This window comes from Hydra vulgaris, chromosome 12, assembly GCF_038396675.1.
Source record: "Hydra vulgaris chromosome 12, alternate assembly HydraT2T_AEP".
Lineage (NCBI taxonomy): Eukaryota > Metazoa > Cnidaria > Hydrozoa > Anthoathecata > Hydridae > Hydra > Hydra vulgaris.
This window is the reverse complement of record NC_088931.1, coordinates 3,582,501-3,600,000: the sequence shown is the minus strand read 5'-3', so window position 1 is coordinate 3,600,000 and position 17,500 is coordinate 3,582,501. Positions and strand designations below refer to the sequence as shown.

The following is a 17,500-nucleotide window of genomic DNA, read 5'->3' as shown; positions in this document are numbered from 1 at the left end:
TAAGGTTGCATCTCTTTATCGAGCTCGTCACTTTCTTACTTCGGATTCTATTCTCTATCTCTATAAATCTCAAATCCGGCCTTGTATGGAATACTGTTGCCATTAGGGATTGTGATTTCCCGGACTTTTTCCATTCCCGGGATAGCGGGAATTATTTACATTGTTCTTAGGATCCCGGGAAATTCCCAGGAAAATCTTCATCAGAGAAAATATAAATAACTAAATACACTTTTCTATTTTATTATTTATTTTTTGTAACTGTTTACAACTTTAAAGTGACTTCTGAGAAAAACCAGTGCATCGAGATGAATGTCGATCAATCTAGTTCTATAGGTGGTAAAAAAAAATCCAGTTGAACTAATCACCCTTTCAGCCTCTACACTGGAAGGACGAATAGTTAAAAGCGCATTATAAAGCATATCTAAGTTATGCGATCTTTTATTAGTAGCTTCAAACAGATTGAATTCTTGACGCATAATTGATTTATTGCACTTGACTTCAAAAACATCTTTTTTTTTTACAAATTTTTCTAATCTGGCAGCCATAGATTCAGATAACTGATTTATATCAATAATACTATTGTTAAGTTTTCTATCGCTATCTTTTTCTTTTGCTATATTTTCAATTATGGGAAAAAGTCGACCAGCTATTTCAATCGCTAAATTTATCATAACTGCTTTAGATGGCATGCTAAATAAGTCATCATCCATATCACTTTTTGAAGATTGTGGATTATCTAAAAATTTTAGTAAACCAACAAGATCTTTTTTTCTTCTTCGACATATTCTTTCAATTAAAGCATTTTTAAGATCTTTTGCTAGGTAGCAATCTTGAACATCAAGTTCTTTAACCATAAATTTTAATGTGTCATCAGCTGTTAATAAAGTTGCTTCCCTTCTGCAAATCATTTCAGAACCTAAGACAATAAGTTCCAGACTTTTTGCTAAATTTTCAATTACTGTAAGTTCATCATCAGACAACATTAGGTTTTCTAAACTGAAATCCACGAGAGATTTAAAAACTGCTTTTTTAACTTTAATAAATCTTTGAATCATGGTCAACATTGAATTCCAACGAGTTTTTGTATCCAAAATTAGCACTAGCTCTTGTCCAAATTCATTTTTAGAATAACGCTTTAAAGAATCCATTTTTAAAGGAGATCTTTTAAAAGTTACAACTATTTTTCTAACTTTAACAAGAACTTTATGAAGCTCAGGAACAAGATCAGGAACTTGGTCACTAATTTCATTTTGCTGATCATCCTCCTCATCATAATCATCGTCATCATCAAAGACATCATCTTCAATATCTTTGTCATTAGTACTTTGATTATTATTTTTACCTTTTTTTATATATATTACATCAACAACAGCTAAATGTATTGCGTGTGCAAAACAAAGTTATATTCAGAAGGCGAAGTATATCCTAATTTTTCCATAACAGAAGCACCATCAGTTGTTATGCAAACTACATCGTTTGTAAGACTTACATTAAACATGTTTAATTTTTTGATGAGTAGTTCTAGGCAATCATTTGAATTGTGCGATCCTAACATTCGCTCTAATCCAAGATTAATAAAGCCTTCATTAAAGTGAAGATTTATATTCATAAATCTTCTGCCATGTTTTGAATATTCATCCAAATCTATACTAAACTTGCATTTTTTTTCTTTTATTTCGAGTATCTTTTTTTTATTTTCTTCGACTATTTCCAAATAATAAATATATATATATAAGATTCATGACATCTGTTTTCGATTTAGGAAGAGTGAAGCCTTTATCACGAAGCAACTCACGAATTTGATCCGATTCAGTTATTGCATTAATAGAAAAACCATCAATCGCAGCAAAACGAGCCAATCGTTCTCCCAATGAAACTCTTTTTGTCATGGAATCAATTGTTAATTGAACACAACGTTTTTTAGTTGATGGTTCTTCTTTATTTAAAATAATATTATGGATTTTTTCTAAATGCCTCTTCAATCCAACAGTGGAACCACCTTTGCATAGTAATATTTTTGGACAATGTTTGCATTGTGCCTCGTCTGCTTTTTTAAGATCAAAATAACTCCAAACCTTCGAAGTTTTAAGATTTAAGCACATTTTTTAAAAAATTCCCAATGCGCTGCGATAAATTTCAATATGTAAACAATATAAATAAGCAATATTTCTTATGGTCCGGAAAACAAAAAATTCTGACTTTGGCGGGAAAGTTAAAAAATGTGTGTACAAAAATCCCGGGATCCCGAAAAAAATTTCCCGGGATTCCGGGAAATTGGAATAAAATTTTTCCCGGGAACAAATTCCCGGGAAGAATCACTAGTTGCCATATCTGGGGCGGATCTTCTAATGATGATCTTTCTTTTTTAGACAAGGGGCAAAAATGCATTGTAAATATAGTTGGACCTGCTCTTGCAGCCAACCTCCAATCATTATCACGTCATCATAATGTTGCTTCTTTTTCTCTTTTCTACAAATACTTTAATGGGCACTGCTCTAAAGAGCTAGCGCCTCTTGTGCCATCTACTAAAATTCATTCTTGTGTTACTCGTCGTTTGATTAAGTCTCATCCATTTTCTGTGACTGTTCCTAAGTTCTATTAAAACTCTTATTCCTCTAGTTTTTTTCCTTGAACATCATTTCTTTGGAATTCGCTTTCTTTATTTTGCTTTCCTGATTCATATAATTTGAAACTAAATCTGCGCCAATTCTCTCTTATTTTCCTGATCTTAAAAGTAGTGCACATTTTTTAACATTATTTAACAAGTGGTGGGTTTTATCAAATTCTAAATGTCAGTATTCAACATGTAATATTTTAGGTAATGCAGATGTTTCTGGAGATAAAAAACCTGAATTTCTAAGGGAAATGGCAAAAATCGGATTGAACCTTGCCAATCACAAAAGATACCAAACTGTGAGAAGTTTAGTTTAAGTGCTCAAACAGCAGCAGCACTAATAAGAACATTTAATAGGCATGTCTCATTGATCGAGGACTTACTTAAGGATAAATATCACTTTATTTTAACTGGGAGATTTTAAAGTGACCCATTAGAAAGGAGATTTATACAATATAGACAAATAAGCGGTGGAAGATTTTTGTTGGTTTAAAAGATGTTACTATTTCTGAAAAAATATTAAAAATCAAAAGTATAGTTTAAAGAAAGTATTAACTTTGATGATAGTTTGAAAGTGCCTTTCCAGTCAGAAAATAGTTTACAGATTTGAAAAATTTTCTTCTTGATATCCATAAAGCTCAGTGTACTCCAGAAATTATGGCGTGGCACCAGATTGTAGGGAAGTAGGTTCTTATAATGCTGGATATATAGCAAAGAAACTAAATTAATGTTTTGGTACTTGTTGTGAAGAATTTTTATGTTGTGTCATTATTGATGAAAGCAATCCTGATCATACTTATTTAACAATTATTTTTAGGGGTGGTCTCACTATCCCTTCACCATCACTTATAGATTATGTTTGCACCGCCTTTACTATGATTACTCTTATAACCAAATAAGGAAATTTAATTTATATGCATGGCAAGCTTTAGAATATTTGTTAAACCACTTTTATGACTCTTTTCAGACTTTTTCATGCATGAGAAAACTGGAATAAAACTTGCTGGAAGAGTTGTTATCAACATTTTTTCTTAATAATAAAATAATTATCTCTACCAGCAAAGTAGCTGCTGATCATGTAAAATCTTTTAAGAAAATTTGAGAAAACTTAATAAGTTATAAATAACGTAGCTATTTTGTTTAATGAAAAAAAAATAAAAATTTAAATATTTTATATAACTGTTCTTGTTTCTTAAATTGTTTTTGCTAAGATTCTAAATTTAAAATAAAGACTCTTTATTTCTTATATAATGTTCATTTAAATATCTACAATTATGTTTGTTTAATATTTACAATAATGTTCGTTTAATATTTAAATTTATGAATATACAAATATGAAATTAAATATAAAAGTACAAAGTACTATACTAGTAGTACTTTTGTGGACTTTTTAAATTTAGAAAGTAAAATAATTTTGCAAATATTGAAAACGTATTTAGCTTTTGAAACATTACAATTTTAAAAACTGGCCTTCCATTTTTTTCTTCAAAATGCAAAATATCCTTCCATATAAATAAAGTAGATATAAATACATATAAATAAAGGTACTACTTAGACAAATTAGAAAAACCCTCAGAGTTTTTGTTAAAAAGCTCTGAGAATCATTTTTTTTGTTTTTTTTTAGGATTGCTATTTACTTGGAATGGTTCCTGCTAGTGGTCGTCCTGAAGATCTGATTATAACTAGAGTTCCTGTGCCTCCTGCATGTATACGTCCATCTGTTATTTCTGAACTTCAAGCAGGCAGCAATGAAGATGATCTAACAATGAAACTCACAGAAATGATTTTTTTAAATGATGTTATTCGTAAGCACAGATCAACAGGTGCCAAAGTGCAAATAATTATGGAAGACTGGGATTTCTTGCAACTGCAATGTGCTTTATATATAAATGGGGAAATGTCTGGAATTCCAATGAATATGCAACCAAAAAAGGCTACTCGTGGTTTTGTTCAAAGGTTAAATGGTAAGCAGGGTCGCTTTCGTGGAAACTTGTCAGGAAAACGTGTTGATTTTTCAGGAAGAACTGTAATATCACCTGATCCAAACTTAAGAATCGATCAAGTCGCTGTGCCTATTCATGTGGCAAAAGTTTTAACTTTTCCTGAACCAGTAAATAGGTTTAACATAAAACTAATGAAAGAACTTGTAAAAAATGGAGCTGATGTCCATCCTGGAGCAAACTTTGTTATAAGCAAAAATACAGGTATTTTATGTTGATTTTTTTATTATTATTAGAATTTTAATTTTTATGATTAACATTATTTATTCAAATTATTGAGTTAATGTTTGATATTTCTCGTGGCTTCATACATAGTGACTATATGACAGCAATTGATTGTGGTTTGATAAATAGCAAACATATTTTTTGTTATTCACTAATTTTTATTTATGTTAATATTTTTATTAAATCTTATTTTATAAAAATAGATGCCTACCATCTCATGAAGAATTGTTCGTTTAAAAAAAAAGCCTTGTTAGACACCAATGTTAGACAACAATCTTAGAAACCAAAATATTCAACAATGAATTTAAACTTTTTCTTAATTTTGCTGATGTTTTCATGTTCACTTGTAGTTGAAAAATTTTATTATTAGCATAAAAACTTTTAGCATAAAACTCTTGTTTAATAGATGCAGATTAGTTTAAAAAACAATTCAAAGTTACATTCAGCATAATAAGAGAGTTTGTTTAACAATAATCCATTTTCCACCAGTCTATGATTGCTCATTGTGTTTGGTTAGCTAACTCTGCCTATTATTATTGTTATTATTATTATTATTGATATTATTATTTTGTTCAAATTTTTTATTGAATCATCATTTGAATCATAAGCTCCATTTGATTTTAGTTCAAGTTAAGGAGAAAAGGTAATTGATTTGAGTCGTCTAGAAAACAAGTCACCAAGTTAACCATTTGGATAACAGATTGACAAAATGAAAAAAAATTTTAAAGTTGAGTGCCAGCAAGGTACTAGAGCAAAGTCATTCAGTGTGATGAGCATTAAAGTCATCAATAACAGAAGTAGCCACCAGTTTAACACTCAGATCCAAAGATCAGAGTTTTAAACTGATGGATGATGCAATAGTTTCTGAACTATATGGAGACTCATCCACCAGATGTAAATACCAGAGTATTAACAGTGCCATATTGCCCATTGAAGAAATCCCTGTTAGTGTTTTTGTGTGCATTTCAAGGCCACAAAGGACTTATTTGTTACAAATTTGAGTTGATTAGCAAGAATGAGACATACTGCATTGCTATGGCTACAGTTGCCTCACCCCTGTTAATTACTATAAGCTTCTTATGTAACCTCCACAATGTACATTATAAGTACTAACAGGAACACCATTCATGCTTAACATAGCACTGGTAATACCCTGATGTTTAACAGTTGTTGATGGATTCAGCCTTTCTGATCTACCCCAAAGCTTGCAAGAAATTTCCAGCTTTAACTTTGAACTAAATTTTAAAGCTGTATCCTTATTAGGAGATAACAGATAGAGTTGCATAGCTATTAACAAGGAGGCACAATGGATTGGAAAAATGCTGACTGGCTGAGTCTTCTGCATTATAATTTCTGAAATTTTTTTTTTACACCTGACTTCTCCCGGAATCATACGGAGTCCATTGCAAAATCAGCAAATTTGTGTGAAATACTTTTGTCATAACTGGGTAAAATTCTTGGTAAAAAATGTAACATATAAAATGTGTTGCCATAGAAAATCTTTTACAGAAAAATGTTTTACGAATTGCATTTAGTTAACTTTCTTCTTAGACTAAAATTTTTTAAAACCATTTTATGACATTAATCCTGTTTCTTAATTAAATATTTAGTTTATGAAATTAGTCCTTTAGTTTATGAAATTAGTCCTGTTTCTTAATTAAGTATATTAGGCTTTATTTTATGACATTAATCCTGTTTTAAATTAAGTATATTAGACTTTAGTTTATGACATATTAAAATTTACTTTTAAATTATTTTTAGGTATCAAAAGATACTTAAAATATGGTAATCGTGCATTAGTTGCAAACGAGTTACGCTACGGGGATATTGTGGAGCGTCACTTAATGGATAATGATGTTGTACTTTTCAACCGTCAACCATCTTTACACAGACTAAGCATTATGGCTCATTATGTATGATAAATTTTTATATTTTTTTAAAATAAAAATGTTATTTATTTTAAAATTGTTTTGTAGCATTGTATACACTCGCCCACACACATACACACACATATATACACATGTTTATGCTTAGGCAGGAATGGTAATTGCCTGCTATTCGTGACCAAGCATATAATGTTTTGTTATGGTAACTTGAATGCAGCTTTTCGGATGTTTTAAAAATGGAGACATTTACAATTAAAAACTTTACTAAATAAAGAAAAGAATCTTAATGAAAATAAAAAAAATCCTTAAAAAATTAAATCAAAACAAAACAAAGTTCATTATAACTATAAATTATAACAAGAAAATTAAATGATGTTTACATTTGGAGTAAATAACTTTTTTATGTTTTCATAAAATTATGTGACACTTTAAAATAAAGTAACAACTTTCCTTTAATGATCATTAAATAAGAAAACAAATGTTATTTAAAGGGTGTACACGAAATAAATGTGAAAGAGTTAAGACATGATTTTTTCAGTGGTTGTTATGATATATTTTAAGTTATGTTTGTATTTTGTTGAGAACATGTAATGGTTTCAAAAAATGTTTTAGTTTTCCAATTTAACTTAAAATAGGTTTTAAAATTGACTAAAAAAGCATTAGAAAGTTTGCACAACTATTCAGAAAATCCAAATAGAAGCTACAGTTCAATAACAAAATAGTTGTAAATAATTCCCTATATCGTTAGTCGTCTTATTCAAGGTTTTTTTACAAACCAAATAGATCAAACGCTAATCTGGTGATGAAAGAATAAGCCACAATCTGGCAATGGAAGAAATGTTTTTTAAGATATAAAACTGGTTAGAAACTGGTTAACAGTTTTATGAATAAGCTTCTCACTAAGAACCCACAAAAAGCTACTTCTCATAGTTTTGTTGTAAAATTCAAAATAAATATGGTCTTCAAAATAAACATTTTTATTCTTTCAAATCATAAAAAGTGCGTTTTGAAATTAAAAAAAAATTGCAAGAACTCACTAAAGAAAGTTGTATGACAATTATATTTCATAGAGTTTCTGTATTATTGAAGATGATGAAACTTATGAAGTATGTTCATCCGCAAATTCCTGGTACTGTCTTTTATAATGCCAAATATAGAGGAGAAAAGCAGATAAGAAACTTAAATACACAAAACTTGATAAGTTGCCTTGATTTGGCAAACTATTTGCCTTGTTTTAAAAAGCTTGATTTGGCAAGTTATTTGCAGGTGTGGCAAAAAATTGATACCTTTTTTTTTTAAGTCGACACATTTTGGTTAAATAGATGTTAAAGAGTGTTTACAAAAATGTCTTTTACCTCTTCCTAAATCACGTGATACTAGACGTGGTCTGGTCTGATTTATCATCAGTTCATTATAGTAAACTGACTATGAAAAGGTATAAACAAAATGACATAAAAGTTGTGCCTAAAACAGCAAATCCTTCAAACTGACCAAAATTGAGAATTACTGAAAAGTACTGGGTAATTATTAAATGAAAAATTAAAACAAAGAAATAAAAAAACTATGCAGAAGCATTAAAGATTTGAAAATGTCATTTAAAAAAGGACCAAATAATTTTGATGTTGTTCTGTGCGCCAACTTATGGGTACCACCAAAACAGAATTTCAATATTTTGTTAGTTGCCCGAAGGAATAAATTAATTTCTTTGAAATATTTAATCTACTTATATTATTGTATTAAAATTAATACTTAGTTGTAAATAAGAATTGATAAGTACCTTTTTTTCCCCCTTTTTAAAGTTGTTTTTCTACTTTCACATTTATTTTGTGACACTATCAAAACTATCAAAATTGTATAAATTCTTTTATTTATGTAGTTATGTTTTTTTCCAACAAGTTTAAAAAAAATTTGGTTACGCTTTTAATTTTATTTTATTCAGGTTTATTTTATTAGTTTTGTTAATTTTAGTGATAATTAAAAAAAAAAGTTTATTAAAACTATATTGCTGTTTAAGCTCATGTTGTTTATATAATTATTCATACATTTTTAAAAAGATTTACATTTACCATAAAAAATGCTTCTCAGATATTTAAAATATCTGAAAAGCTGTGGGCAAGTTGTTGCAACAAACTATTATGTATAAGCATGATCAGGAATAAGATGCGATTGTAGGCCATTGCTGTCTGAAGCTAGTATATATTTATATAAATATATGTTGTTGTTGTTTGACCCAGTATTAAAAATGCCAAATATAAGATATAAATGTAGAAGACTACTCTACATTAAAAAAATTTAATATTGATTTTAAAAACAGTATTTTATAGGGTAGAGCGGGGCATATCGAGACAGTGGGATATAATGGACAGTTATGCCTGAAGACTTATATCTCAGCTAAAAATCATTGAAAAAAATTTTTTTTTTTTGATAAAACATTTTAAATTATTATGGTTCATTATTGCAAAAAAAAAAAGTAATTTTAAAATACAGAAATGCATTAAAAGTACTAAAATGCATCAGTATGTTTGCAAAAAACAAAATTTGAGTATTTTCTTAAGCAATACAACGACAAAAGATTTATCTTGAACTATTGCTAATTTGCTTTATTTATAAAAAGTTTATATTTTTCAGTATTTTTTATCCTCCTTTAGAGTCTGGTTTTAAAAAAATATGTCTAGTTAAACTTTTTGAATAGTTTTAATTTCAGTAAAATGACTTTGTAGGGCATATCAGGATAACAAGTTGTTTATATAATTGACTATATTTTTAGCTGTGAATAAAAAGGAACTTAGAATTCAAAAAGCTGCTGATACATGACATATTTAAATTTGCTCTACATTGGCATATTGCTAACAAGCCAGCTCATCAAAAATGTTACCAAATAGTTTCAGGATATTTTTCGTGTGAATTATGCGATCCATAATATTTTTCGTTTAATTTTAAATTTAGTAGTAGTTACCAATATAATAATGTATACTAGTTTTGCCCTACTTAAATTTTAGAACAATTTCTTCAGTTTATTTGTTTTAAAGTATTTTATAAAAAAATACAAAAAGTGTTTTATAAAATGTGTTTTTTTTTTTTTTGTAATTTGTTATAAAATGTGGTGTGTGGGTGTATGGGCGTGTAATTTGTATGGGCATGTTATTTTTTCAAGATTTTAATGTCTGAACATGTTTAAATAATAAAATGCCTTTATTTTTTATCAGTTTTAAAGCTTTAGAATTAACGAATAACTGCTGTTTTTTAGCTGTCCAGCTTTGCCCCACCCATCTTGCAAAATGTAGAAATTTTTCTAGTCTAGAGTTTCGTTACTTTGGTTGTCATAGCTTATTTTAAGATTTTTGTTTTTGTTTTTCAGGTTTTCTTATATCAATGAATTTTAGGAAACTTATAAAAAACAGTGTTAACTATGATTAGTTTATCTGCAACTAGCATTTGTTTCTTAAGTGTCCCTATATGCCCTGCTCTACCTTATTATTTTATAAGAAAAAATAATTTTTATAGAGTTGATAATTATGTTTTATTTGTGATTATTTTTCCAAGCTGTTTTATACTTTGTTTATATGCTAGACTTATTGGTGCATCCTGATTATGTTAATGTATCTTCGTTAAGATGGATTTATTAAAAATAACTTTGAATAACTTCTATTTTGTAGAAGGTCTTTAAGGCAGAGACTTTAGGGGTTAGCAGAAAATTTTTTTTGACTTGTCTTGCACCTCTTAAATTAGCTGTATATACCCCTGTATTATCTAAACCTGTGTTATATAAATCTACATTATATTGATTTATATTTATAATGATGTATCCTGGACCTTCTCTCTGGCTCTACTCAATGGTTTCTGCTTATGCCTTTTTGGTAGTGGCTATATAACTCTTTCTGTTAACTCATAATGAGGGTACAGCTCTAAAACTTAATTTAATGATTCTTAGTTCAATGGTGATGAGGTTTCCTTAATTTTGTTGTAGCTTGTAGTGAGGCTGTTAAATTTTGGAATATGAACAGTGCAATTTTGCTCATGGAAGATGTTCCTGTTAATGCTTTTGATGTACATTGATAATTGTACATAAGGCGTCATTTGTTACAACTTTGATTTAATTAGTGAACATGATTCAAGCACAGTCTAATGCTTAGGGTGTCATATACTATCTATGATTTAGTCAGGTTTTTTATTCAATACAAAATGTAAATTTTTTGGTAAAAAATCTATATTTTGTTTTGAATAAAAAAGTAAAATATATTGAAGTTTTTTATTTAGTTATTCTTTAAAAAACTTCTGACATGATGTAATGTCAACATGGATAGCAAAGTTTAAAACTGATTCTTTTTTAAATTATTTAAGTTTTACTAAATTAAAAAAGGTTAATTTAGCATGTGCTAAAAAATATACTTGACTATTATGTAATATAATGATATATAGAAAAGAAAAAAAGAAAAAAAAAAATCGAACAGCTTTTTTCAAAAAAGGATAACTATTTCTTATTATTGTTGTTTATTTTGTTATAAGTTAAGTTATTATTAACTTAAAAAGCATGCAAATTATATGCATGCATTGCAAAAGAATTTAACATGTTATTCCAGGTTTTTAATTATTAAGTACAACAACTTATTTGGTACAACTGAATAAAGCTCACTCAAGATTAAAGAAACAAATTGAAACAAAAAAAAATACACCCACACAAGTGAAATGCATAAAAACGATTTGTTGTTCTCCTACTTGTTATAATAGTGCAATCATTAAAATTTTCATATTTGAAGACATATTTATATTTTAAAGAAGAAGAGAAACTAATGAGCTTTTATAATAATATATAAAAGTACGAACATTTGTTTTTGTAAAACAAATTTTATGGTCTATTCGATTCCTGTAAATTTTGAGCACCAATAGACTTCACTGTGCTTCACTAACCAGGTGCCCTTAACATTCTGGTGATTGAATTGAAACAGCACCGTCTCATTGTTAGCATTCAGGGTGTCTGCCAGATCAGGGAAATCAGGGAAAAGTCAGGGAATTTAGATGTCTTCAAAAAAATCAGGGGAAAATCAGGACAGTTAGGTCAAATTTTAGAAAAAGTCAGTTAAAAATCAAGGAAAATATCAAGGTTTTTATTACTTATTTTAGAAGCTCTTTAGTTATAAGTTGTTTTTTTTTAACACTCTGTTTAACTCTAAGAAAAGCAGCTTTTTGAGCTTGATTAGTAGCTAACCTTTACTAAATACTAGTAATAAAAAAAACCTTTAGTAACTAAATAACTAGTAGCTAACTATTTGATGTTTTTATTTTCTTTAGACTAGTTTAAGTAAATTAAATAATGAACTCAACATATTTTGATGATCAGTGGTTACAAATACCAGAATATAAAGCTTGATTTATGTGTGAAGTTACAAGTGCCTCAGTAAAATGTAGAGTTTATCCACATCCAAGAAATATTATTGAACTGTCTAATATGGGCCAGAGAGCGTTAGAAAGTCATTCAACAGGAAAGAAGCATTGTGAACGTCTCTTAACTTAAAAACAACATGTATACCATTTACCAATGTGTTAAAAAACATACACGTTGTAACAACCACTTTGTCAGAAAACACAGTTCAAGTTTTCACTCTTCAGTCGTATGTTGTGTCAGATTCGGTTATTGATGCAGAGATCAGATGGACACTAAAAATGTTTTGTCATCATTTTTTTATTGATCCAGTGATGGACTTTCGATTTAGTTTAAATCAATGTTTCCTGACAGTGCTACAGCTGAAAAATCATCACTTTCAAAAGACAAGTGCTCATATTACATAAATTTTGGAATAGTTCCTCATTTCCAATCAGTTCTTATTAGAAATATAGGTAAGTCAGACTTTTATGCTGTTTCTTTCGATGAAAAGCTAAATCAATTTTGGGAATGGGGCAGATGCATCTTATTGTTAATTACTGGAATAGTGTTTTAAACCGTGTTTGCACTCATTACCTAGATTCAACCTTTATTGGACAGGTTTGATAAAATATTGCCTGGGCCGGGTTTGTGACCAGGGCTTCATAAACAATTATACATCCTAAAGTATATTTTTTTAATTCAAAATTCATGTTATATTTTGTATATATATGCATATATAAACATCATTATGAGCAACATGATCATCATAATCATCATTATCATCATGATTATGATCATGATCATGATCATCATTATTATCATCATAATCATCATCGTCATCATCATCAGGCTTTAGCTTTTCTTTTTTATGCTGTTTCTCTAATATAAAGAATCTAGAGCATTTTCTTTCTTTAACTAAACCTCATTCATACCATATATACAGTACTCTCTTTAAGTTTCCTTACTTCTACCACTACCATTTTCTTCTGAAGCTTCTACATCTCTAGATCTTGATACCTAAATCACTTTAATCTTCTCTAACAAACGTTGTTCGATAAGGCGTTTTTTTCTAATCTATTTAAGATTATGCCTACCTTTCTTGTCGTGTTAGAGTCATATCACACATTCATCTGATCATCTTCTATTTTGGCAAATACTACATCATTTTTGCTAGCATCTAAAGAAATAGCAAAACTATATGTTTATACCCATAATATGTATGCATACGGTGCATCTGGGAAGCTTTTATTAAGCTCTGTTATTCTATGTTTACTAAATCTTGTTTCTTATCTCAGATGTTAGGATCTAGAGACTTTTGGTAAGTCTTCAACAGTGTCATTAACTAAAGTAAGTCTAACATTTAATCTCTAATTCATGAGTCTGACTTTTTACTTATACCCAAAATAAGGTAGAGTTTTTTGCAAAAAAATCTTACTCTAATTCAACTCTTCTAATGGCCACACTCTTCCTGCTAGTTAAACAGATTAACCCATTGTTAAACATTAAAATCATTATGGTTTCTAATGCTAAAGTTAGCTCTCAATTGAACAGTTCTACAGTTTGCGCTCCAGACAAGATATCCATCATAGTTATAAAAAAGTGTTCTCTAGAATTCTCTTCAATTTTTGCTAAACTTTTAAAAATTGCTAAATAAGTGGTTCCAATTTTTCAAAACTCTAGAAAACACTTTGACCTCTCGAACTATTCTACGATTAGTCTTTACTCTGTCATTAGTTTCTTCATATAAAGATTTTGAGATTAATAAATTATTTATTTCTAACTGCAGAATTAAAGTTATTCTTGAATGCCTACACTCCACTTTATTTCAAGTGACTTTAAGGGTACCACAAAGTTTTATCTTTGCTCCTGTAATGTTTCTTATCTACAATAACAATCTTCATGAAAATTTTACATCTAAAGTACCTCTATTAGCTAAGGACTCAACTTTATACTCTTGTCTTAACAAAAAATCTTCACTTTTTGATTGCTTAGAATAGTTTTTAATCTGATCTCTCTTCTGAAACAGCCTAAGGCTTGCAGTGGCTTGTGGATTTAAATTTTTCAAGGCAATAAAAATCATTATTATTATTTACTGCAAAAAAATATTGTAATATTGGTGGCATTCTTATATTGACGAATAACAACCCTCTCTCAGACAAAGTCTAAAAGCACATTGTAAATGTAGTTAGACCGGCTTTATCTGCTAAGCTTGAACCACTCTCCCATTGTTGTAAGGTTGCATTTCTTTATTTTTTTCTATAAATACTACCATGGCCAATGTTCAAACGAGCTATTATCACTATTACGATATACCAAAACTCATTCTTACTTGGTTTCTTATTCAACAAGTTGCATCCTTTTACTGTATCTGTCCATTCATGCTATAAAAACTTTTATTAATTCAGTTTTTTGTCCTTCCTCATCAAAAAAGCCTTTTCACTCTTCCCCATCTTTGTGTTTTCATTTTTAATACATCTTGCAACTTTTAAAGTCAACCATTTAACCAGTTAACCATTTTCTAGTATGTCCTCTATTATAAAGTAACTCATAACTTAATAAGGTTGCTTGCAATCTTGTTGAAAGTAAATTAGAGTTTAAAAATATATAAATAAATGCCAGTATGTAATAAGTAGAAAATTTTTTTTTTTTTTTAAACATCTTCGCTTCCAACAAGGCTGCAAGCAGCCACTAATTAAAGTTGGAAGTTACTGAAAGAGAAAAGATGAAGATTGTAGAGCAAGATAACGATTGACAGACGACTTAAAAGATTGCAAATTATATGAGTCAGGAAAAGCAAGATGAAGGAAGCGAAAGGAAGAGCTGATGTTCGAGGAAAAAAACTAGACGAATAAGCGTTTTTGGAGCACTTAGGAACAGTCACAGAAAAAGGATGACACTTAATTGAATGACGAGTAACACGAAAATGAATTATCGTAGATGGCACAAGAGACGCTAACTCTTTAGAGCAGTGCCCATTATAGTATTTGTAGAAAAGAGAAAGAGAAGCGACATTACGACGTGATAATGGTTGGATGTTGGCTGCAAGAGCAGGTCCAACTATGTTTACAACATGTTTTTGCACCTTGTCTAAAAGAGAAAGGGCATCATTAGAAGATCCGCCCCAGATATGGCAACAGTATTCCATACAAGGCCGGATTTGAGATTTATAGAGATAGAGAATAGAATCCGAAGTAAGAAAGTGACGAGCTCGATAAAGAGATGCAACCTTAGCAGATGCTAATTTTGCAACCGATTTGATATATGGTTTCCAAGAAAGATTGGAAGTAAGAGTTAATCCTAGAAGATGAAGAGTAGGTGACTCATCGAGTACATCACCGTTCATAAATATAGGAAGATCTAAATTATTGCGATAACGATTGGTTTAAAAAAATTGAGTTTTATCTGAATTAAAGTTCACCAGCCACTGTGAGCCCCATGCTATAGCAGAAGTGAGACCCTTTTCAAGCTCAAATGCCCCATCCAAGCAATCAGAGGGTGTTGCTTTTTTATCACAACAAGAATAAATGGTAGTGTCATCAGCAAACAATGCCACCTTAGATGAGAGAATATCTGGAAGATCGTTAATGTAAATTAAAAAGAGTATAGGGCCAAGGATTGAACCTTGAGGAACCCCTGAAGTTACAGAATAAGAAGAAGAGTGTTGTCCATCGAGGACAACTTTTATGCTACGATTGGAAAGGAAGGATTCAATGATCTTAAAGATGTTGCCGGATACACCATAAGAAGAAAGCTTATGGAGAAGACTAGCAAGCCAAACTTTATCAAAAGCTCTTGAAATGTCAAGAGCGATGGCCTTAACCTCTCCACCTTTATCTAATGCACGATAAAACCTGTCAGTTATTACTGTTAACAAATCAGCTGTAGAACGAGAAGATCGAAATCCATATTGATGGTCAGAAAATAAGTGATTAGATTCAAGATGAGAAATTAAGTGTTTGTTAATTAAAGATTCAAAAACCTTGCTTATGATAGGAAGAAGACTTATGGGACGGTAGTTAGACGAATCAAATCGCTCTCCAGAATTTTTGAAGATAGGGATAACAGATGCCGCTTTCCAGTAGGCTGGAAAACAAGACTCTGATAAGCACTTGTTGAATAGTTTTGAGAGTATAGACGACAGCTCCGGAGAACACTTCTGCAAGACAATAACAGATATGTTGTCCAGGCCACAAGCTGTAGAAGAGTCTAGGCAGGAAATCACTTTAGATACAGATGCTGGAGTGATATGAATGTCAAGCAATGGATCAACCTGTTTGTTGGCAATATCAGGTAGAAAGCAACTAGTGGAATCAAGAGATGATATTGATGAAAAGTTTTTAGCAAACAATTTAGCTTTGTCTTTAGGTGAGGTGACAAAGTCTGAACCATTCAAGAGAGGTGGAATTATAGATTTGCCCTTATTATTGCTATTATTAAAGATTCTCCAGAAGTCACGAGAGCCTAATTTTTGAGATGAGATACGAGATTTCATGACCTGAGAATAGCGGGTTTTGGCGTTAGACAAAACCTTTTTACAATTGTTTCTAGCAGTATTAAACAGACGCCTGTTTTTATAATTATAATTATAAATTTTTTCTAGCCCTAGCTATCAACCCCTGCTAAATCTTATAATTTTGCCGGGGCTGGGGCTCGATTTGCAAAAAGTCTTATTTTTAGCCGGGGTCAGGGCCCCGGTTTCTTACTGATTGGATATAGTTGAAGTAGAGATTCTCTGCATAATTTTCTGTTGGATTTCAAATCTTTGAATAAAACCAAAGCTATTCAAGTATTTATGGATGGCCCAAATGCAAATTTGACTTTCTACTGTGAGTTACAAAACTGTTATGCCAAAAAATGACATTTCCAAACTAATTCCGACTGGATCTTGTGGTCTTCATTCGATTCATCTATCATTCAAAACTGGGGAAAACAAAACAGACTAGGGTATTAAAAAGATTTTAAAAGCTCTTTTCAAACCTCTCCATGATTACCCTGCCAGACAGGAAGACTTTACTGTTGTGACTGAAAGTAATACATTTCTGCTTCCTTTTTATGGTACTCGATGGGATGATGATGAAAAAGTGGCTTTAAGAGCTGTTAATATTAGGGAGAGCATTTGTAAAATATGTAGGTTCTGGGAATCTACCACAGAGTAAGCATCCTTTGTGCATGAGCTACCAAATTGTTTTATTTGCTACTAAGGATCCTCTAATTTTAGTAAAATTTTATTTCTTTGCTCATATAGTTCATATTATGCAATCCTTTTTAACCATATATCAATATGCTAAACCTATGATGTCATTTTTATATCATGACTTTTATCAACTATTAAAAAACAAAATGTCAAAGTTCATTATAGCTGACATTTTAGATCAATGTAAAACTGCAAATAGCCTCTGAAAAAATGGCAAAG

The 17,500-nt window shown here is 30.1% G+C and overlaps 1 protein-coding gene across 1 annotated transcript in view; it reads left to right on the top strand.

The window, feature by feature from the left end:
- The window catches only part of LOC100208405 (DNA-directed RNA polymerase III subunit RPC1), a 122,025-nt gene that overhangs the window by 33,329 nt on the left and 71,196 nt on the right, over positions 1-17,500 (top strand). Inside the window, exons 6-7 of the mRNA XM_065811256.1 lie at positions 4,239-4,818; positions 6,601-6,752. Of these exons, the coding sequence (XP_065667328.1) occupies positions 4,239-4,818; positions 6,601-6,752 (732 nt within the window). The remainder of the gene's footprint in view (positions 1-4,238; positions 4,819-6,600; positions 6,753-17,500) is intronic.